At 35.9% G+C, this 20,885-nt stretch overlaps 1 protein-coding gene across 1 annotated transcript in view; it reads left to right on the top strand.

Moving 5' to 3' along the window:
• Positions 1-895: 895 nt before the first annotated feature.
• Positions 896-20,885, top strand: part of LOC117913779 (probable DNA primase large subunit) — a 37,687-nt gene continuing 17,697 nt past the window's right edge. Inside the window, exons 1-15 of the mRNA XM_034828814.1 lie at positions 896-1,090; positions 1,613-1,674; positions 1,756-1,859; positions 1,992-2,073; positions 2,154-2,213; positions 2,419-2,476; positions 5,084-5,103; positions 5,450-5,533; positions 5,633-5,697; positions 6,253-6,301; positions 6,386-6,433; positions 6,522-6,611; positions 6,753-6,812; positions 11,885-11,944; positions 15,986-16,060. Coding sequence (XP_034684705.1) covers positions 955-1,090; positions 1,613-1,674; positions 1,756-1,859; positions 1,992-2,073; positions 2,154-2,213; positions 2,419-2,476; positions 5,084-5,103; positions 5,450-5,533; positions 5,633-5,697; positions 6,253-6,301; positions 6,386-6,433; positions 6,522-6,611; positions 6,753-6,812; positions 11,885-11,944; positions 15,986-16,060 — 1,053 coding nt within the window. The 5' untranslated portion in view covers positions 896-954. The remainder of the gene's footprint in view (positions 1,091-1,612; positions 1,675-1,755; positions 1,860-1,991; positions 2,074-2,153; positions 2,214-2,418; positions 2,477-5,083; positions 5,104-5,449; positions 5,534-5,632; positions 5,698-6,252; positions 6,302-6,385; positions 6,434-6,521; positions 6,612-6,752; positions 6,813-11,884; positions 11,945-15,985; positions 16,061-20,885) is intronic.

Raw genomic sequence — 20,885 nt, 5'->3', positions numbered from 1 at the left:
AAAGTGAGTTTTTAGAATTAAAACCAAGTAGGAAATGAAAATGGGAGGTTGAATTTTTAAACATCCTCGGGAGGCGTTTGAATATCCTTGGTAGACATTTGAAGACTAAAAAGACATTTGTCTTTTTAGCTTTTTGCTGTCATTTGTTTTTTAATTTTTTCATGACTTATTATAAATTTTTTATTGAATAGGAAAAGTAAAAATATTTGACTTTTTCTAAATAAAAAAAGTAATATGTTGGTTTTTCTTTTATTTTTTAATGTTTAATATAAATAAAGTATTAAAAAACAATCAACCTAATATTTAATACTATTAAACATTAAAATTCTATTTAAAATTAAATAAAAAACAAAACAAACAAACACCACCTCACCTCACCTTATTTCCAATTTTTTAGTTTTGCAATTTTTAACTTTCCCTCCATAATTTCCTTTCTAATTTCTTATACCAACTGTTCTAAAAGTTTTACCAACCTTAAGTGAAATCTTACCTTGAATTTGACAACTTCAAATCGGTCTAAATCCAAATTTGATGAAGTTGAGTTGTCTTAAAACCAAATAGACCCAAATAAGTAAATTGTATCCTCTTTAAAAAAAAAATGGAATAAAATTGCCGATTAAATCTAATACATCAATAAGTTCTATCACAAAAGAATTTGTTCAAAATAACATGTTTATATCTTTTAACGGCAGGTGAAAAAAATGGAATAAAATGAAGTTTTATCCGGTGGAGAGTAAATTATTAGTAAGATGGAGAGGAAGAAAAGGGAGTTTGCACGCAGTTGGATGCGTTGGGCTTTGCGGACTGGGGATTATTGGGCTGGGCTTGAGCTGACTCAAAGCGGTTTCCCGCCATTTTCACTCGGCGTCATGTTGGCGCGCTTTTGTGGGGGTGAAGATGAGGCTTTTTGTTATCTAGGCAACTACCTGCACTGCGATTGTGAGAAGGGCAAAAATGGAAATAATCCGATCTCAGAGGAGGCCTTCCAAGGTCGACGATGTCGTCTCAACACTCCCTCTCTACCGTTCAGCTCCTCCCCTGCAAGTCAGGCTAGAAGATTTTGAACTTTTTGCCATAGATCGGCTTCGAGGTATATCATTGCTTGATATCCGTTTGGTTACTGAGAAAATCTAGGAACTAAAAAGAAGTTCAATTTTCTATCTGTTAAGTTTCTCGTTGTTTAAAACTGAGAAAAATGAGGCAAATCCATTTCCTCTGTTTATTCCGTATACAACCGGCGCGTTAGGGTTTCCATGTTATTTTAACTTTCAGGTCTTGCACAAAAATTTGGGTGTTTCATTTTCTTTTATCTGGATTTCGGTTCGCGTTTGGTTGCCAAGAAAATTTAGGAAAAGAAATGAATTCGGAATTTTAAAAATGATTCTAGACAAAAGAAGTCTACTAATATGAGTCTAATACAACTTTTTGACTTAGCGTAGTTAATTTTTTTTTCACTATTTAAAAAGGAAAAGACAAACATTATTACTTTTTTATTTACTTATTGGTCTATTTTTTCTAAATCGAAAATGAGAACCATCAGGATTTAATCTTGGGATTTATATTTTAAGGTGTTTTTTTTGGGTTAATTGGAGGTTATTATTGTTCAATGCAGTTCTTAAAGGGATTTCTGATGGATTATCCCGAGGAAAGAAGCCTGATGAAATGGAAAAATTGGTAGAATTATAGACTGAGGTTCATTTTTCTTTTAATTTAGATAGTTTTTCTTTACACTTGATGACTTGTTGGATTTACAAGGTAATCGATCTATGGAAGGCAAATATGAGGCATCCACAGGCATCTGAGTTTGTCAACAAGGATATAATTTCCCACTTTGTTCTTAGGCTCGTTTATTGTAGGACGTAAGTTTTTGTTTTTCTCATTTTCTCTATCTCCCATTCTCCAGTTTTTGGGATTTAAGGCATTCTTATGGTGTTTGAAGTTTATTTATTTATTTATCAATTTCTAAATATGATCTCATCCTGGTGCTTTAGGGAAGACTTAAGGAAATGGTTTCTTTCCATGGAGACTGCCCTCTTTCGCCACCGATTCCGTCTTGAAACTCCAGAAGCTCAGGTAGGATTTATTCATATCATGTGGAGCTAATTTACTATTCAAGTCAAATTCTGATCAATTATTGGCTCCCTGGATCACAGAGGGTGTTATTGTCAGAATTTGACCATCCTTATAAAGCAGTTAGCCATGCCGAATTTGAGGTACTATTCCATCTGCTAAATTGAGCTTTTTTCTTGTTATGTTAAATCTGTTTTATATGTGAAAGGGTCAGGAAATTGCACACCTTGAAAAGACAGGAAATTGCAAACAAAAATCCACATAAGCTTAAATTTGTGACAAGATCCCAACCTAAGGCCCCTTTTAATTTGTCTTGCAATTATTTACTGTTACCTATTTTTTCTACAGAGTGTAAAGGAAAAATTGGGCCAAGTTGCACGTTCCATTGGGCAGTCTTTACCCAGTGGTAAGAACAGATTACTCATTCAGTTTACTGGCCATCTTTGATCTGAAAAACCATTTTCTTTCTATATGTTTTTCAAAATTATGATGCTGCCCTTTAAATCTTATGTGAAACACTTGGTCATCTATAGATTTCTTCATTTTACTTAGAGGTATTATTAGAAGTACAATTTTCTGAGCCCAAATGTTTGGCAAGATTGGCTTTGAGCCCAAATCTTATGTGAAACATATCCCCTTCTCTTGAAGCCAAGATTGGCCTTAGGCCATGTTTGGCACGGTATCTAGGGCACCATATCTCCTGGGATGGAATAATAATTAGATCTAGGTCCCCATTGTTTGGATCATGGAAAAGATGTGAAATTAAGCCCCCTTCTGAATAATAAAATCATATTCACGGTATGATTAACTGGACTATGGATCCAAAAGGATATGAGAACCAAGGTTTCCAATGATGTAGGCTGAGATTTGAGATGGCATCAAACATGATCTAACCTGCTAATCTGGAAAGAAATAAAAAAAACAATAATAAAAGTTAAATTTTTTTTTTTTTTTTTTGATTGGAAACGCCACAAAGATATATTAATATAAAAAGAAGTACAAGAAGAAGGATGAGAAATCCTCCCACCAAAGACAACTAAAAAACAGGAAAATACACAAAAACAAAAGAACTCCCACTAAGGGCCAATCCCTATGGAGAACACACCGCTATCCAATCCAACTGAATCACATTAAGGGAAGTCCCCTTAAATGCCTTGGAACAGAAAGCCCAAAGGGAAGCAAGGAAAACAATAGAGTCCCAAAGGACCTCTGAATTCCTTGCTTTATCCTCGAAAATCCTTGCGTTTCTTTCCCACCACACAACCCGAATTAGAGCTATGCTCGCAGCTTGCCACAAAACTACCCCTCTCTTAGAATTACCGAAGCCTTGAAATTTGATGGACATCATGTCATATATGCTCCTTGGGGAAACCCAATCCATCTTAGCTAACTGAAATAGCTTGTGCCACAACCCAATCGTCAAGGAACAATGAAGAAAAAGGTGATCTGCTGATTCCCCGTGCCTCATGCACAGGATACAAATATCAGGACTAAGGTCTTTGTAGGGTCTTCTCACTTGCAACATGTCATTAGTATTCACCTTCTTGTGTGCCACTAATCAGACAAAGGACTTCACTTTGAAAGGAACTTGAGACTTCCACACGAACTTTGAAGGAAAGTTCTGAGGGGATCCGGAAGATTGAGATAATGCTAAAAAAAAGGATTTGACTGAAAAAAGCCCTGAAGAGGATAATGACCATAATCTAGCATCTGGGACCGAAGGAGAGAGATATAAATCATCAAGAGAGCGCATGAGGCCTCTAAGTCCTCAATCTCAGAATCTGACAGGTTACGGCGGAAATTCAAATTCCACAAGAAAGGTCGAGATGGACCGAGAACTGAAGAAATAGAAATGTTTTTATCCACGACTACTCTAAATAGTCTTGGATATTGGGTTCCCAAAGGTTGGTCCCCCTGCCACAAATCTTCCCAGAACCGAATTCTTTCCCCGTTTCCTACCACATACCGAGTAATCAAAGAAAACCCCTGAAAGACTTGAGCAATAGCCTTCCAAGGACAGCGATGTGACCATCTGACTAGAGTGTTAGCATCCCAACCATTAGAGTGTGAACCATAAATGCTTAAAATGACCTGATGCCAAAGAGCTGAACCCTCTCTAGGATACCTCCATAACCATTTTCCTAGAAGAGCGAGATTCCTCCAAGAAATATTCCCCAAACCCAAACCCCCTATTGTCTTCGGTTTGCACACCACATCCCACCTCACTAAATGATCCCTTTTGCCTTCCCCAACCCCTGACCATAAAAAATCCCTTTGCAACCTCTCGATTTTTGCAGCCACTGAAGCGGGAATTTTGAATAAGGAAAGGAAGTAGCTTGGCAAATGGGTAAGACAAGATTGGATAAGAGTTATCCTCCCCCCGAAGGATAAGTAGGCCTTTTGCCACCCATCTAATCTACTTGAGATTCTCTCAATCACTGGATCCCAAAAGCCACACGCCTTAATATAAAAGTTAAATTATAAACTCATAATAGTAACATTTTATTTAGGTTTGTGGGGTCAGGATTACAGGTTTTGTAGGCTTAAGTGTGACTTGGTTTTGTTATCAGGTTGGATTTAGGCTAACCCTATATATGTGGATCTTTGAAAAACCCAATCAAACCTTTGCTTGTTTGAAGCAGTTTGGTAGGTTTGGCCCTAAAAATAATAACATTTTTATCACCATATAAATGCTGGGAAATTTGTTTTTGGAACATTTCATTTATTTTCTTAAAAAAGCAATTGAGGTTGAGCTTCCTTCCTATCTCTGTATTATTTTTTTTCTTTTGGTCCTTTATTTTATGTTCTTCAATTGTATAGTTTATCTTATTTGTTTTATATTCACTTATTTTGTTTTCTTTAAAAATGTAATTCCTTCTAGAGTCTAGACATTATGTTTTATACATTTGCTTCAACTTTTTTTGCTTTTGGGTACAGAAAACCTTAGTATAGTAGTGATAGTACATTTTTCTCTAATATGCTTTCTTTCTTCTGTCCTTTCCTTCTTTTGCAGCTGATGCTATATACTTCAAGGTTTGTTTCCTTTGCTTTGTTAGTTCTCCTCAGGTTTATTAATGCAATCTTAGGTTGTTGTTTAAAGGAATATCTATCCTAGCAGAAGGGTATGGGAATAAGCCTTCTTACATGAGTAAGTGGTATGCATTCAAGATGGTTGTCCAAACATGAGTAACTGCTCAAAATCAAGCAGTGATGGCTCCCACATCAGAATTAATACAATCAGATGGTTTTTTAACCACTGGCTGTCTGTTTTTCGGGCAGAAGATAAAAAGATTACACAAAAGGGATGCTGAATTCAATGCTCACTGCCATGCAGTTGGGTTGCCTTATTTATATTTCTTCCTTCCCCTCCCTAATGAAGGTACCGTTTGAAGAAGTCCCTGAACTTGTAGCTGGCCGCAGAGTGTTTCTTCAGAAAGGGCATGCGTATGTTGCTATGAATCAGGTGGACATTAATGGTTGCTTTTTCATTGGTGCACTTAATCTATAAAATGATCCACCTTCTCACTCTAATTAATGTTTATTTGCCTTATTTTTTTCTCAGGTGGTTTCTCTTGTTGTCACACAATTTCGCAGCCATCTATCTAAGGCACTTGTGCTGACAAACAGGTAACATTGGTGTTATACTTTTGAAACCATCTTCATTGCTTCGGAAAACAATGGATACATTTATAATATGAATAGGCATGTACAGCCACATGCAATTAGAAAACTGTGCTACTTAGCTTTCTTATTTCATCACTATAAAATCTTTTGGATATATTGGTTATATCTTGCCTATTGCTGCAATAAATATACTTATTTGAAATTATTTTTGCTTTTCTTGTTGAAATATGCCTTAACTTTATTGTGTGAGAAAGATCCTGCATTCTATTATTCATATAATATATTTGCCAGTGCTCACTACATGATACCACTATAAATAGCTTTTGGCCTACATCTGTTTCACCATGAGGCAGAAGTTGAAGGTTTTTATTAGGTTTATTCTTGTCCTAGGTTTGCAGATCATCTTTGTTTTCTGAAAATATGGAGAACAAAAAGACATTGTTTGGCAGTGAATATGCCATCATTTCCACTCATCACATGGCTCCATCATCAAATATAACTCAGAATGGGATTGCATTCTTTAGATTTGAACTCAGAAGATGCATCTTTTTCTTGCAGAAAATGGACTTCTACCATCAGAGAACAAGAGAAGGAGCGGCTGACTCCTGTGAGTATTGCCTTGCGAACCATGTAGAATAAAAAGTGTTGTTTATTTTAAGATAAGTGCTTGAAATTTCTTGGTGTTGTTTAGATTGTAGAAGCCTTATCTACAAGCTATTTGGGTCCAGACTATTCTCAGGTATCCTGCAATGCTTCATTTTATACATTACCATTAGGTGAAAGATTTTCAAGGTGATCGCATTCAAATTTGTTCATTGCTTCTGCAGCCAAGAGAATTTGTAGAGATATCAATAAAAGACATAGATCAAGTAGCTAACAGTTCATTTCCTTTGTGCATGCGTCACCTATTTGAAAAGGTAAGAAGTTTGACTATACTAGGTAAAAGGTAAGAAGCTTGCTTATGTTGGGCTTATTAATGTTCCTCTTGCAGGTTTTCAAATTCTTATGATCTATTTTGTTTTCTCTTTAGTTGATTATATCATGACATTTATGTGCAGCTAAGGGAGGATCATCATTTAAAGCATGGAGGGAGGATGCAATTAGGTCTTTTTCTCAAGGTTTGTGGTAATGCATGTGCAATTATGTTTGAAAATGCATGAATGTGGGCCACTTTACTTTGTTTTATTTTGTTTTGTTTATTTATTTATTTATTTATATAATGTGCATTGCACTTTAAGCATTGACATCTATGATGCAGTTCAGTGGCAGAGCTAGGAATTTTTGTCAACGGGGGCAAGCAGATTATAGTTTTTATGATAACTTTTAAATATAATTAATGACCTTCATTATCATCTAACAAAGTAATTAAGTTTAGACATTAGTTATGATAAATAGCCAAAATACCAACACATTAGTTAAAAAAGTGTTTTAAATCTTATTATAAAAGTTTATAAAAAACATTCAAAGGAATTTATCAAAAAAATTTTAAAAAGCAATAACAACAAATTTCACTAAAAAATATTAAACAATTTAGTCATTTTTTTAACAAAATTTTTTAAAGAATTCAATAATTTATATAGTAAAATTGAGGATTTTTGTTCTCAAATAATTAAATATAAATCAATTAAAAGTGCTGAAACATTTTATTTAATGATTATCTTTCATATAAAGTATCAGAATAATTGATCCTCAAAGTGAGATATAAACAACACAATCACTAAAACCCTTAAAAGTAAAATATAAGTTTGATAGTTTATGAAAGTTTAATAGTTATTACTTATAATTTTAATGTGAACAATTAAATACACTAAATTTTATAAAAAATCAAGTAGCATGTAAACAATTAAATGCACTAAATTTTATGAGAAATCAAGCAATATAAAATTTAATATAAAAGTAAATATATTTTAAAATTTTCAAACTTGAAACTAGAGAGAACCTATAGTTAAATACTCATTTAATAAATTATCAAATACAAAATTACAAAAAATTCAATTTTGTTTGAAAATTCATAATTTTATTTTGATAGGAAACAACAAAAGAATATATTGATAGAAAAAAGAAGTACAAGAAAAGGATGAGGAATCCTCCCACCAAATAAAATTAAACTACAAGAATACGAAAACAAGAAAATACAATGTAATAACGAATAAACTCTCTAGACTAGATCAACCCAAAGGAATTACACGCCGTTAGCCAATCAAGTTGTAACACAATAAGGGGAGTCCCCTTAAAGATCTTGGAACAAAAAGCCCAAAGAGAAGCAAGGAAATAAATAGAATCCCAAAGATTCTCTGAATTCCTTGCTTTATCCTAAAAAATTCTCGCATTTCTTTCCCGCAACACAACCCAAATTATAGCTATGCACGCAGCTTGCCACAAAACTATCCCTCTCTTAGATAAACCAAAACCATTGTAATTGATGGACAACATGTCGGCAATGCTCATCGGGGGGACCCAATCCGTCATGGCTAACTGAAATAATTTGTGCCATAACCCCATCGTCAAAGAACAATGTAGGAAAAGATGATCTGCTAATTCTCCATGCCTCATGCACAACTTACAAATATCAGGACTAAGAGCTTTGTAGGGTCTTCTCAATTGTAGCAAGTCATTAGTATTTACCTTCTTGTGTGCCACCAACCAGACAAATGACTTGACTTTGAAAGGGACTTGAGAATTCCAAATGAACTTAGAAGAGAAAACTGGCGGAGAACTAGAACATTGGGATAAGGCAAGAAAGAAAAATTTGACTGTAAAAAGCCCTGAAGAAGATAAAAACCAGGATCTCGCATTAGAAACCGAAGATGACAATTGCAAACAATCAAGTGACCGCATGAGGCCTTCTAAATCTTCTATCTTAGAATCGGAAAGGTTGCGGCGAAAATTAAAGTTCCAAGATAAGGGACGAGTAGATCCGAGAATTGAAGAAATAAGAATATTTTTATCTGTGACTACTCTAATAGTCTTGGATATTGGGATCCCAAAGGTTGGTCCCCCCACCACAAGTCTTCCCAGAACCGAATTCTTTCCACATCTCCTACCATAAACTGAGTAAACTTGGAAAGCTCTTGAAAGACTTGTGCAATAGCCTTCCAAGGACAACGATGTGACCATCTGACTATAGTGTTGGCATCTCAACCATCAGAGTGTGATCCATAAATGCTTAAAATAACCTGATGCCATAGAGCTGAACCCTCCTTAGGGTACCTCCACAACCATTTCCCTAAGAGAGCGACATTCCTTAGAGCAATCTTCCCAAATCCCAAACCCTTTTTTGCCTTCGACTTACACACTACATCCCAACTAACAAGATGATCTCTTTTACCTTCCCCAACCCCTGGCCATAAAAAATCCCTTTGGAATCTCTCAATTTTTGTAGCCACTGAAGTGGGTATCTTAAACAAGGAAAGGAAGTAGCAAGACATGTGGGTGAGGCAAGATTGGATAAGAGTTAACCTACCTCCAAAAGATAAATAAGTCTTTTGCCACCGATCTAATCTTCTCGAGATCCTCTCAATCACTGGATCCCAAAAGCCACAAGCCTTGGGATTCCCTCCCAAAGGAAGACCCAAGTAGGGTATAGGCCAACCAGAAGCTTTGCAATCTAGCAACTCGGCCAACCTAGAAAGATGATTCTGTTCAAGATTGATGCCATAAATATTACTCTTGTCAAGATTAACCTTAAGCCCAGAAATATGCCCAAACACTAGCAATAAACTCTTGAGAGTTTGCAATTCTTCCTCACTAGTGTTAGAAAAGAAAATGGTATCATTTGCAAATTGCAAATGGGACACCCTTGTACTGTTCCTACCCACCCTGAAACCCTTCAACGAATTTCTTTCCTTTGCTCTCAATCACATCCTACTCAGTACATCTGCGACTAAAGTAAACAAAAAGGGGGATAAAGGGTCGCCTTGTTTTAAGCCTCTAAATGCCTTGAGTACTTTGGCCAGCATACCCATCTACTTTCTATCCCTTATCCGCATCCCTAAGTCTGTTACAAAAAGGATTGAGAAAATCCAAAGAGATTTCCTTTGGGGGGGAGGAAGTTTGGAGAGGAAAGCTCATTTAATTAAGTGGAAGGTGGTCTGTAGCCTTAAGGAGGAGGGAGGATTAGGCATTCGAAAGATAGATTTTTTGAACAAAGCCTTGCTGGGCAAATGGGTGTGGAGATATGCCTATGAGAAAGAGAATCTTTGGAAAATGGTGATAGGGGTGAAGTATGGTCAAGAGGGGTGTGGGTGGAGGACTAAGGAAGTTTGTGGGCCTTATGGAGTGGGATTGTGGAAGGAGATCATGAAGGAAGCTGATTGGTGCTGGGAGAGCATTGATTTTAAGGTAGGGAAAGGGACCAGAGTTTTGTTCTGGACGGATAAGTGGTGTGGCAATGAGGCGCTTTCTCAAACTTTCCCACAGCTGTTTACCTTGGCGGGTCATAGGAATGCCAAAGTAAGTGAAGTGTGGGACTCTAGCCTGGGTCAAGGAGGTTAGAATCTTAGATTGGCTAGAGATCTCAATGATTGGGAGCTGGACCAGATAGGAAATATGCTGAATCTGCTGAGGGATTTCAGGACTTCTACTGAGGAGGATGCTGTGAGATGGAAAAGGGAAGGCAATGGTGTTTTTGGGGCTAAGGGTGCTTACAAAATGCTGTTTGGGTCCTCAGCCTGTGTTTTCCCAAACAGACGCATTTGGATGGATAAGATTCCAACAAAAGTGTCTTTTTTTGCTTGGAAAGCTTCGTGGGGGAAGATCCTCACTTTGGATAAGCTTCAAAGAAGGGGGTGGCAGCTCCCTAACCGGTGTTTTTTGTGTGGCTGTGAAGAGGAAAATGCGAATCATATTCTGTTACATTGTACAGTGGTTAAGACTCTTTGGGAGATTGCCCTCGCCATTTTTGGAGTCCAGTGGGTGTTCCCAAAATCAGTTTTAGAAGTGTTACTTAGCTGGAGGGGCTCTTTTGTGGGGAAAAAAAGAAAAAATACCTGGAATTCCATTCCGTTGTGCATATTTTGGACGGTTTGGAAGGAAATGAATAAGTTAGCTTTTAGGGGAGGGTCTTTAGATATTCAAAAATTCAAGAATTTTTTTGTATGTAACTTGTGGAGTTGGGCTATGGTGTACATTGGTGAGGATACCTATTCTCTCTTAGGCTTTTTGGAGTGGCTTGCGGCCACTTGAGGGTGCGTGAGGTTCTCCCCTTCTTTTTTTTTTCAGCTCTTTTTCTTGGGCTTTTGTGTATACCCCCCTGTATACATGCGGCTTCTTAGCCTTTTCTAATATATTATGATGTTTATCTATCAAAAAAAAAAAAAAATGCCTTGACCCACCCTTTAGCGTTTCCATTCACTAAGACTGCAAAAGATACCGTGGACAAACAACCTCTCATCCATTTCCTCCATCTAGGACTACATCCCTTCTTCTCCAACACATGATCTAAAAAATCCCAACTCACATGGTCGTAAGCCTTTTCAAAGTCGATTTTGAATACAACTCCTCCCTCCCTTGAATGTCTTTTCTCATCCACTATCTCATTGGCTATGAGAACTACATCCAAGTCCCTTTTCCTACAAACGCGCCTTGAGTAGAATGAATAGTTTCATGTAGTACTCCTCTTAGACGCCCTGATAACACTTTGACTATTATCTTGTAAAGACTAGTGATCAAGCTAATAGGTCTAAAGTCTGAGATTTTCTTTGTCATGCTTTTTTTGGGCAACAAAACTATGAAGGAGGCATTAGGATTTCAAAATTTTCATAATAGAACAAAAAATTTCAAATATGTTAAGATAATTTCAAAAATTTCAATTTTGTTAGGATTTGCCCTAGGCTTTGAGTGGCTCCACCAGTGATGCAGTTCATTTACTTTGAGTTGGCTGCCCCAAACATGTACAACCTTTTTCTGCATTTTTTTTTACTTACATATGGATGTGCTGAAGAATGTATGTCGATATGTTGAGATAAACATGGATGAGCATATTTATGTGTTGAAGTATGTATGCATCTATGTAGAGATAAACATACATAAGCATATGTGCTCTCATGTGCACACGTACACATATTTGTACTTGGGTTGAAATAGGGCTGTTGTAGACAGAGATTTTGGAGATCTCTAAATATCTAATGCTGGTGAAATCATAAAGATCTTTTCCTGTGAATATATTTTTAATAGAGTTTAAATTTTATAGGGGGTTGGATTGAAGTTGGATGATGCCCTTGCTTTCTGGAAAGCTGAGTTCTCCCAGAAGGTAATTATGGTGCTACTGAAGTATTTAATCTTCTAATTAAATTATGCTTTCTATAGATTCAGTTGTTTTTGCAGAATTATTCTGTCTAATCTTAGTACTGTGTATACAAGTTGGAACAAAGCAACAACTACTTTTGTTTTTGGCTACTTAGCCAATGGATTCACGATAATATATACATTTATGATAAACTGGCAGCAACAACATATACACATGGTCTCTATCCTTGAATATATGCAATGAGCTGTGGAATAAGTAGATCACTCATTAAATAACAGATTGGCATAAGTGATGGGAATCAAGATCACTCATTTCAAGTTTATTCTAGATGTAGACATAGAGGATGAGAAGGATTCCTATTTGCACTCAAACTAGGATTCCTATTTTCTTTAAAATTGGGATTTCTCTTCTTATTAAATTAACTTTTAATTTAATTCCAATTTTTATATCTGTAGTCTAGTATTTCAACTAGGCTTAAAATTGTATTTCCTTTGGGATTGGCATCTTCAATTACTTACAAATAGGACTCATTTTAGTAATATGAATCATTATTACTTTTGATAAATATTCAGAAAATTTGTGTCTTCTCTCTCTCTCTCTCCATATTCTCTCATAATTTCTCATTTAATTTATCCTTCTTTTCTCATGTAATTCCTTTCTTAGCTAAATTTCTCTTCTGTTTAAAAAAAGTGCTTCCATTATCCTATATCAATTTGGCATTAGTGCAAATTGATCCTTAAAAAATAAAAAAAATCTGCCATCATTAGAAGGTTTAGATCAGCCCATTCACACCCTACAGGCTTTAATTATGAGACTGTTTACTTTGGAGACTAATAGGAGAATTGATAAGGCATATTCTTTCATTGAAGTTGATTAATATTTTTATTGTTTGAAAAGTCAATAATTTGTGACCCCTTCTTGAGACTTGGTTAGTGAGCTACTTTAAAGCCTTGCTTGTCTTTTCCTTCCTACACTTACCTTAAAAAAGGGCAAAAAAGAAGAAATATTTTATCTTTATTAAATTTTGATTTCCACATCACATCTTTGAAGTAACCCTTCATCAGGTTAATTATGATTTAAGAAGCATATTAGCATATTTTGGAAAAATAAAATTAAAAATAGGCCCATACACCCATCTTGTAAATTTTCTATACTTTCTTAATTCATGGAGCTCCTTGAATCATCCAATCTAAGACCCAATTTATCTCAACAAAAATCTAGAGACCAACCCTATATTACCTTTGGGTGGAATTTTGTCATGAATTGATTGAATTTCATTGCAAGATGGCTGAACAATTCTCTTGATTACAAGTCAGTTTAGGGCTACATCAAATTCAAGGACATCAGTTTGAGTCACCTATGAATGCCAGTTCAAAGTTGTTGCTTAAGCGAAACTTCAACTTAAATCATATTCTCATCCATGTAGAGTAGCTTGTCTTTGAAAGATGTCTAGTTCCTATTATAATGGGAAATTACTTGAATTTAATTTGGTATGATTTCTACCCTGTGGATGTTGTTCATGACTTTGATTTCACCCATTTTGTTAGGGAAAATTCTTACCGGTTAAAGTATAATGGTAAGTCTATCCTATTAAAACCTTCTAAGCCTACTAAAAATGATAGCAGCCATGGTTTAAGACATTAACCCAATCAACTAGTTCAACATGTCAAGCACCTAAAATTTCCACTTAAACGTGGAAGAAGTAAAACATCTATATTTTAACACAAAAGGACAAAATTCCAGTGTAATGTTAGCCTTGGTAACTAAAAATGTTTCTTATGAGTTATTGGCATACGGATGGTTGAGTTTCAAGATAAAACTCCTAAAGATCTACCTAAGAGTTACCACCCATGAGGAACATTGAACATGCCACTGATCTAGTTTTAAAGTCTCAACTATTTAATCTCTAATACTATACATTGAATCCTAAAGAGGGAGTTGAAATAAATAGGCAAGTAGATGGATGGTTTTATTCAACATAGTCTTAGCCCTTGTGCTGTCCCTGTCTTGCTTGTCCCTAAGAAGTCTAGTTCTTGGAGAATGTGCATAAATAGTCATGCCATCAAAAAATAACCATAAGTATAGGTTTCCCATACATATATTGGATGACATGTTAGACTTGATGGTAGAGTTAGATTGGTTCCCCATGATTGATTTACATAATGGTTACCACCAAATTTGTATTAGATTAGGACATGAATGGAAAACTTCATTTAAGACCTAAAATGGACTTTATGAGTGGTTAGTCATGTCTTTGGGTTATCTAATGCACCTAATATACTTATGAGGGTTTTTACATAGGTTTTGCGTCCTTTTGGTTCCTAGTGGTATATTTTAATGATATTATGATCTATGGTTAGTCTTAAGAGGAGCAGAAAATTAGATCTATTAGAGGGTGGCATGAGCCTGATCCATTTCTAATATTTATAGTTTTCATGGATTTGGCACTTATAAGTGATTTATTGAGGTATTTAGTATCATAATGGCTTTCATTATTGATAGCATGATAAAAAGGGGAGTTTCATTGGAGCAAAGGAAGGCATTTGAGGAGAGATAGTGCCAAATGGTTAAATCAACTGTCTTGAGCCATTCAAAATTTTCAAAAGTTTTTGGGGCAACATGGCGATACATCAAGTGTTGTCATAGGTGGTGTCTTAATTCTCTAAGTCTTAATAAGAGATTCAATGAGTCCCAAATTTTTTTTGTGGTTGGATCACGTTGGTAGTTGTTTTTGATATCATCATTCATGGAGTCCACAAGCCATGACATGACAATAATGTTGTTTGCAAACCAGGTTGTGTATGAAGGTTCTGTCTTTATTGGTTCTAAGATCGTGCCATCGAGGTAGCCCTGTTTTCCCTGTCCTTGGATCGCCATCAGAATCGCTCGACCATTGGAGAAAATTCTTCCCATTCAGTTTCTTTGTGGTAATCTGTAATGGGGTATTTTCTAGAGTGACTACAATGGGAGCAATTGTAGAGGGCATCTGAGAGGTATCCGTAGATTCCTCCGTGACACTGCCTCTGTTTGCTCCAGCCATGGCTGTTTTAACCATTGTTTTTCCTTAACTAAGAATCAGCTCTGATACCATGTTATCGGGAAGGAAGAAAAACTAGTATGCACCGTAATTAAATGTTCATTACTCCAAAGAATAACATATAACCCTAATTTATACCAGGACACTTAAATAGAATCCTCAAAATCTAGGAAACCAGAATTTAAACTAAAAAAAATAGGTAACTACCAAATAGATAGCTATCTTTATTTTCAAACTTAGATAAGACGCCTAATCTGATAAGCATAAAATTTAAACAACAAAGATTAATTCAAATAACTTATCTAAAACTAAAGGAATTCAAATGATATTTGACTCTAACTTCCAACAGTACCATACCAGTAATTTATTGGAGGCTAAGTCCTTTTTTGTTGGGGAGAATTGATAGGATCAAGATTATTCATTTCAAGTTTATTCTTGATGTGGACATAGAGGATGGGAAGGATTCCTATTAACCTCAAATTTTAGAATTCCTATTGCTTTAAAATTGGGATTTCTATTCTTGTTAAAGTTAACTTGTAATTTAGTTTTAATGCTTATCATTTAGTTTAGTAGGATTAAAATTGTATTTCCTTTAGGATTGGTATCTTCTTACTTATAAATATGGCTGATTATAACAATGTAGATCATTATCAATTTCTTTTAAGTATTCAGAATATTTGTCTTCTCTCTTTCTCTCTATCCTTATTCTCTCGTAATTTCTCATCTAAATTCTTCTTCTCTTTTCATCTAATTGCTTTCTTAGCCCAATTTCTCTTCTATATATAAAAAAAAGTGCTTTCATTGTCCTATATCACAAAGTCAAAGTCAGTGAGTGATCTCTAAGGTCAAGGGATAAGTAGCACACGGTAGACATTCTATCTCTATAGCTATCTATTTATCCATCTATCTATGCATATTTATATTTTATGGTTTATAATGTTATACTAGAATGTTTGTGATTATGTGCTCTTTAATTTAATGCTTATTGCTTGCTCTTTTTGTCATAGGTTGGTTCTGAAAGGTTTGACAAAGAATATGCTTACAGCATACGCCATAACTACGGAAAAGAAGGAAAGAGAACAGTAAGACATCACCTTAACACCATTAAAGAGCATTTAGATGTAGTATTGATTTCATATAGGAGATCAAGAATCGGTTACAAGTTTCACTGCATATCATAAATTGTGTGCCATTCAGAGGTTTGGGCCCTTTCTTTTCCAATTTTATACGACTAAAAAGACCAAAATTAGAATAATTGCTTACTACTTTGCTCAAATCCATATTTTATTAACCATGCTCGTTTATTGAAAAATTTGGAACTTGGAAGCAAGTCTTTATGCTCTCAAAATTGCTCTAAAAGGTTTCATATTCCACTATGAAAGAAAAGATTGAAATATTTCACCAAAGAAAGTCATTCTGCACTTATAGATCTACAATCCAACTCTAGGCTCAAAGTATTGTAATTATCCATAACAATGCTACTACAATTATATTAAGTATGAATTCCAATGCGGGAGCTTTACAATTAAAAGGAAGATAAAAAAGAACTTACCATCATTCATGTATTCTTATATAACAAAGATTTGTTTGTATAGACGTATTTCTGCATGAAGAGAGAGATAATAGGAATAATAACCAAGCACATAACCATAGTATAATGTTTAAGGCCTTCTCCTTCTATGATCATCTCAAGTTGTTTAGTTATTTACATGCTCTGAAGAAAACTGGGTCCCATGTAGTAATGGTGTTCTATTGTATTGATGTTGATTTGAGTTATGTGCCTACTTTGGATTCCATATTGATTTCTATAACAGGAGTAATGCCTATAGAACTTTCTTCCCTTTATTGAAAGCTCATGGTTGGCATATTGTGGAATACTGAGGTCTACATTCACCTTATGGTTCAAAATTGTAGTTAAAATTTTAAACAGGACAGGTCTAGTGGGAACCCTATAAACCCTTTAAAGTCTTTAATGCATAGACTTTTTTTTTAATTACTTTTTAACTTTGTGAAAAAATAAGGGAAATAAATAGGCTCTTGCTCTAACTGATTAGCAAGGACTTCTCCTAAAACTAGGGATATAGATAACTCTAAAGAATAATCCAAAGCAACCAAATAAAAGAGTCCTAATCCAAGCCGACCTTATTTATTTTGAATGCCTAACGGATAAAGTACTAACTAATAGATAAGACAAAAACTCTCTAACTAACAGATAAGATAAAAAAACTCATAATTATCTACACTCCCCCTCAAGCTGGGCAAAAATATTCAACATGCCTAGCTTGCTAACCATATACTCGAAGTTGCTTCTAGACATACCTTTTGTTAAAACATCTGCAACTTGCTCTTTTGTAGGCACGTAAGAAATGTCTAAGACTCTACTCTCAATCTTTTCCTTAATAAAATGTTGATCAACTTCAACATGTTTGGTTCTATCGTGGTGAACCGAATTTCATGAAATTTCTAATGTTGCCTTGTTGTCACTAAAAAACTGCATTCATTGGTGTACTCCTATTTTCAGCTCTTCCAACATTCGTTTAATCCAGAAACCTTCACAGATTCCGTGAGCAATTGCACGAAACTCGGCTTCAGCACTACTTCTAGCCACCACACTTTGCTTTTTACTTCCCACGTTACTAAATTTCCCCAAACATAGGAACAGTACCTAGTAGTTGAACGTCGTTCACTTTCTAACCTTGCCCAATCAACATCTGTGTAAATTTTGACTCATTTCTTCATTTTTTCTAAAAAACAGCCTCTTACTAGGAGTAGTTTTGAGATATCTCAGGATCTCGTACACCTCCTCCATATGATCTTTAGTAGGCAAATGCTTATGTTGACCAACACGACTGACTGCAAAAGCAATGTCTGGGTGAGTATGAGACAAATAAATCAGCTTACCAACCAGGTGTTGGTACCTCCCCTTGTCGACTGACATTTTCTCATCTAAATTTCCTTCCCTCTAGTTAACTTCCACAGGTGTATCAATCGGTTTGCAACCTAGCATCCCGGTTTCTTCAAGAAGATCTATTGTGTATTTTCGTTGACACACAACAATTCCCTGTGTGGTTCTCGCCACTTCCATTCCTAAGAAATACCTCAAGAAGTCAAGGTCTTTAACTTCAAACTCATTTGCCACAACTCTCTTCAACTTCTCCATTCCGTCTATGTCATCTCCTGTAAGTATAATATCATCTACATACATGATTAGTATAACAATTTTTCCATCAATCGAATGTTTGTGGAACAGTGTGATCAGCATATCCTTGACTATATTCGTGTCTTCTTAGCACTTGGGAGAACCTTCCGAACCAAGCCCTTGGGTACTGCTTTAGACCATAAAGAGATTTGTTTAACTTACACACCTTTTTGTTACCTTGGTCATCAAAGAATCCGGGTGGAAGTTCCATATAAACTTCCTCAACAAGCTCTCTGTTCAAGAAGGCATTCTTGATATCAAGTTGATAAAGTGGCCAATCAGAGTTAGCTGCCAAAGAAAGAAGGATCCTTGTTGAATTTAGTTTTGCTACTGGAGCAAACATTTCAGAATAATCAATTCCGAAAGTTTGGGTGAATCCCTTTGCTACAAGCCTGGCCTTGTATCTTTCAACCATCCGGGTTATATTTCACCGTAAATACCCATTTGCAGCCCACTGGATGTTTACCACCTGGTAAATCAACAATTTTCCATGTATTATTTTTCTTCAAGGCTTTCATTTCCTCCATAACAGCTTCCCTCCATTTTGGGTTTTTCAAGGCTTCATGTATATTCCTAGGCTTCATGTATATTCCTTGGCATTGTTTCTTCAGAGGAAATATGGGTAACAAATGCTTGAAATGAGGTTGACAGCCTGTGGTGTGAGACAAAGTTTGAGATTGGGTGTTGGGTACACGATCTTACTCCCTTTCGAAGCGCTATTGGCTTGTTTAAGTTGTCACCTGTTTCCTCACAAGTTTCACCTTGAACATCAAGTGGACTGTTGCTGTCAGATTCTAGTTCTATCTCCGGTTCAGACTTTTGGCAAGTTTCACTTTGAACATCAAGTGGACTGTTGTTGTCAGATTTTGGTTCAATCTCCAGTTCAGACTTTTGGTCAACTCGTGATGTGTTGAGCTCTATTGGTTGAGAAGGCTGTTGCCGAGAATAGACACGGAGCTGTTGTTTTGGTGGTTCTGCAGGTGGTGAATTAGTATCTTCCCCTGTAACAGAATTTTCGAGTATTGATGGCACTCTAGATTCAGTTATGATGGGTGATTCAGATAGTAATGGTGGCAGTTGCTCAGTTGGTGGGCTATTTGGCAATTGAGGTGATGATATTTCCTGAAAGCAATCTTCACTCATATCCTCCCCTTGAAGAGTGGTGATGGGAAAGTACGGTTTTTTTTTTCAAAAAATTTGACATCCATGGTGATAAAAAGCTTACCTGAAATGGGATCAAAGCATTTGTACCCATGTTTAGTGGATGACTAACCCAGGAAAACACATTTAATGGCACGAGGCTAAAGCTTAGACCTACTAGGAGTTGTGTAGTGAACAAATGAGGTACAACCAAAGATTTTTAAGGGTAAGTTCTGATGAAGCCAAGAGTTAGGGTAGGATTGAAGCAATGTGTCTAAGGGTGTTTTCATGTTGAGTATCCTAGAGGGCATTTGGTTGATTAAGAAGGCTGCAGTTAAGATAGCTTTGCCCTAAAAACGTTTTGGCATGTGGGTAGTAAACATGAGGGATCGAGCTACTTCTAAGAGGTGGCGGTTTTTTCTTTCGGCAATGCCGTTTCGTTGGGGGGTGGCAACACATGAGCTTTGGTGTATGATTCCATGGTCTTTTAGGTAAGGTCCAAGGATGGAATTAAAATACTCTGTTCCATTATCTGTTCTGAGGATCTGAATGTCGGTTTGAAATTGATTTTGGATCATAGAATGAAACTCTTTAAAAGTTTGGGTTGTTTGTGATTTTTCTTTTAATAAGTAGATCTAGCAAATTCGTGTGTGATCATCTATAAAAGATACGAACCGCTTAGTATTGGTTAAGTTTGGAACTCGTGAGGGACCCCAAATGTCGCTATGTATCAAGGAAAAAGGTCGTGAGGCTTTATACGATCGTGGTGGGTAGGTATTTTATGGCTTTTTGCAATTTGGCATATTTCACATTGAAAATCAGAAACATTTTTATTACCAAATAGGGCTGGAAACAAAGATTTTAAGTACAAGAAATTGGGGTGGCCTAACCTAAAGTGCCATGACATTATTTCATCATTACTAGAAAAAGAACCTAACTCACTACTTGCAGCATTAGCTTGTCCATTCTCCATGGCTGAATCCTCATAATAATAGAGTCCGTCACATTCCCAAGCTTTCCCAATCGTCCTCCCTGAAGATAGATCTTGAAACTCACAACAAGAAGGGAAGAACTTAGTAGTGCAATTCAAGTCCTTGGTTAGCTTTCTTACTGACAACAAATTGCATGATAAATTTAGTACATAAAACACAGAATTCAGTTCTAATGAATCTGAAAAAGAAACAGTGCCCTTTCCTGCCACTGAGGATAGTGTACCATCTGCTATCTTAATTTTCTGACCATCATTACATAGTATATAGGATGAAAACACTTTAGTGGTTCCTGTCATATGATTTGATGCTCCAGAATCAACAATCCACACCATTTCTTTTATACGTGCAGCATTAAGAGCAGTAAGAAAGGTACCTTTCTGAGCTACTGAACATGATCCTATATTAGAATCCCCATTCATTCCGGTTAATGAGGATTGATTGAGAAGTTTGTACAACTGCTCAATTTGGTCCTTGTTAAGACGGATGGTAGCACTTTCGGATCCTTCTGATTTGTTGAAGTTAATATTCGGATCACTAGTTGAGGTTTGGGCTTGGAATCCTCTACCTTCTGGTTGT

This window comes from Vitis riparia, chromosome 5 (genome assembly GCF_004353265.1).
Source record: "Vitis riparia cultivar Riparia Gloire de Montpellier isolate 1030 chromosome 5, EGFV_Vit.rip_1.0, whole genome shotgun sequence".
Classification (NCBI taxonomy): Eukaryota; Viridiplantae; Streptophyta; class Magnoliopsida; order Vitales; family Vitaceae; genus Vitis; species Vitis riparia.
This window is presented reverse-complemented; position numbering and strand designations above follow the sequence as displayed.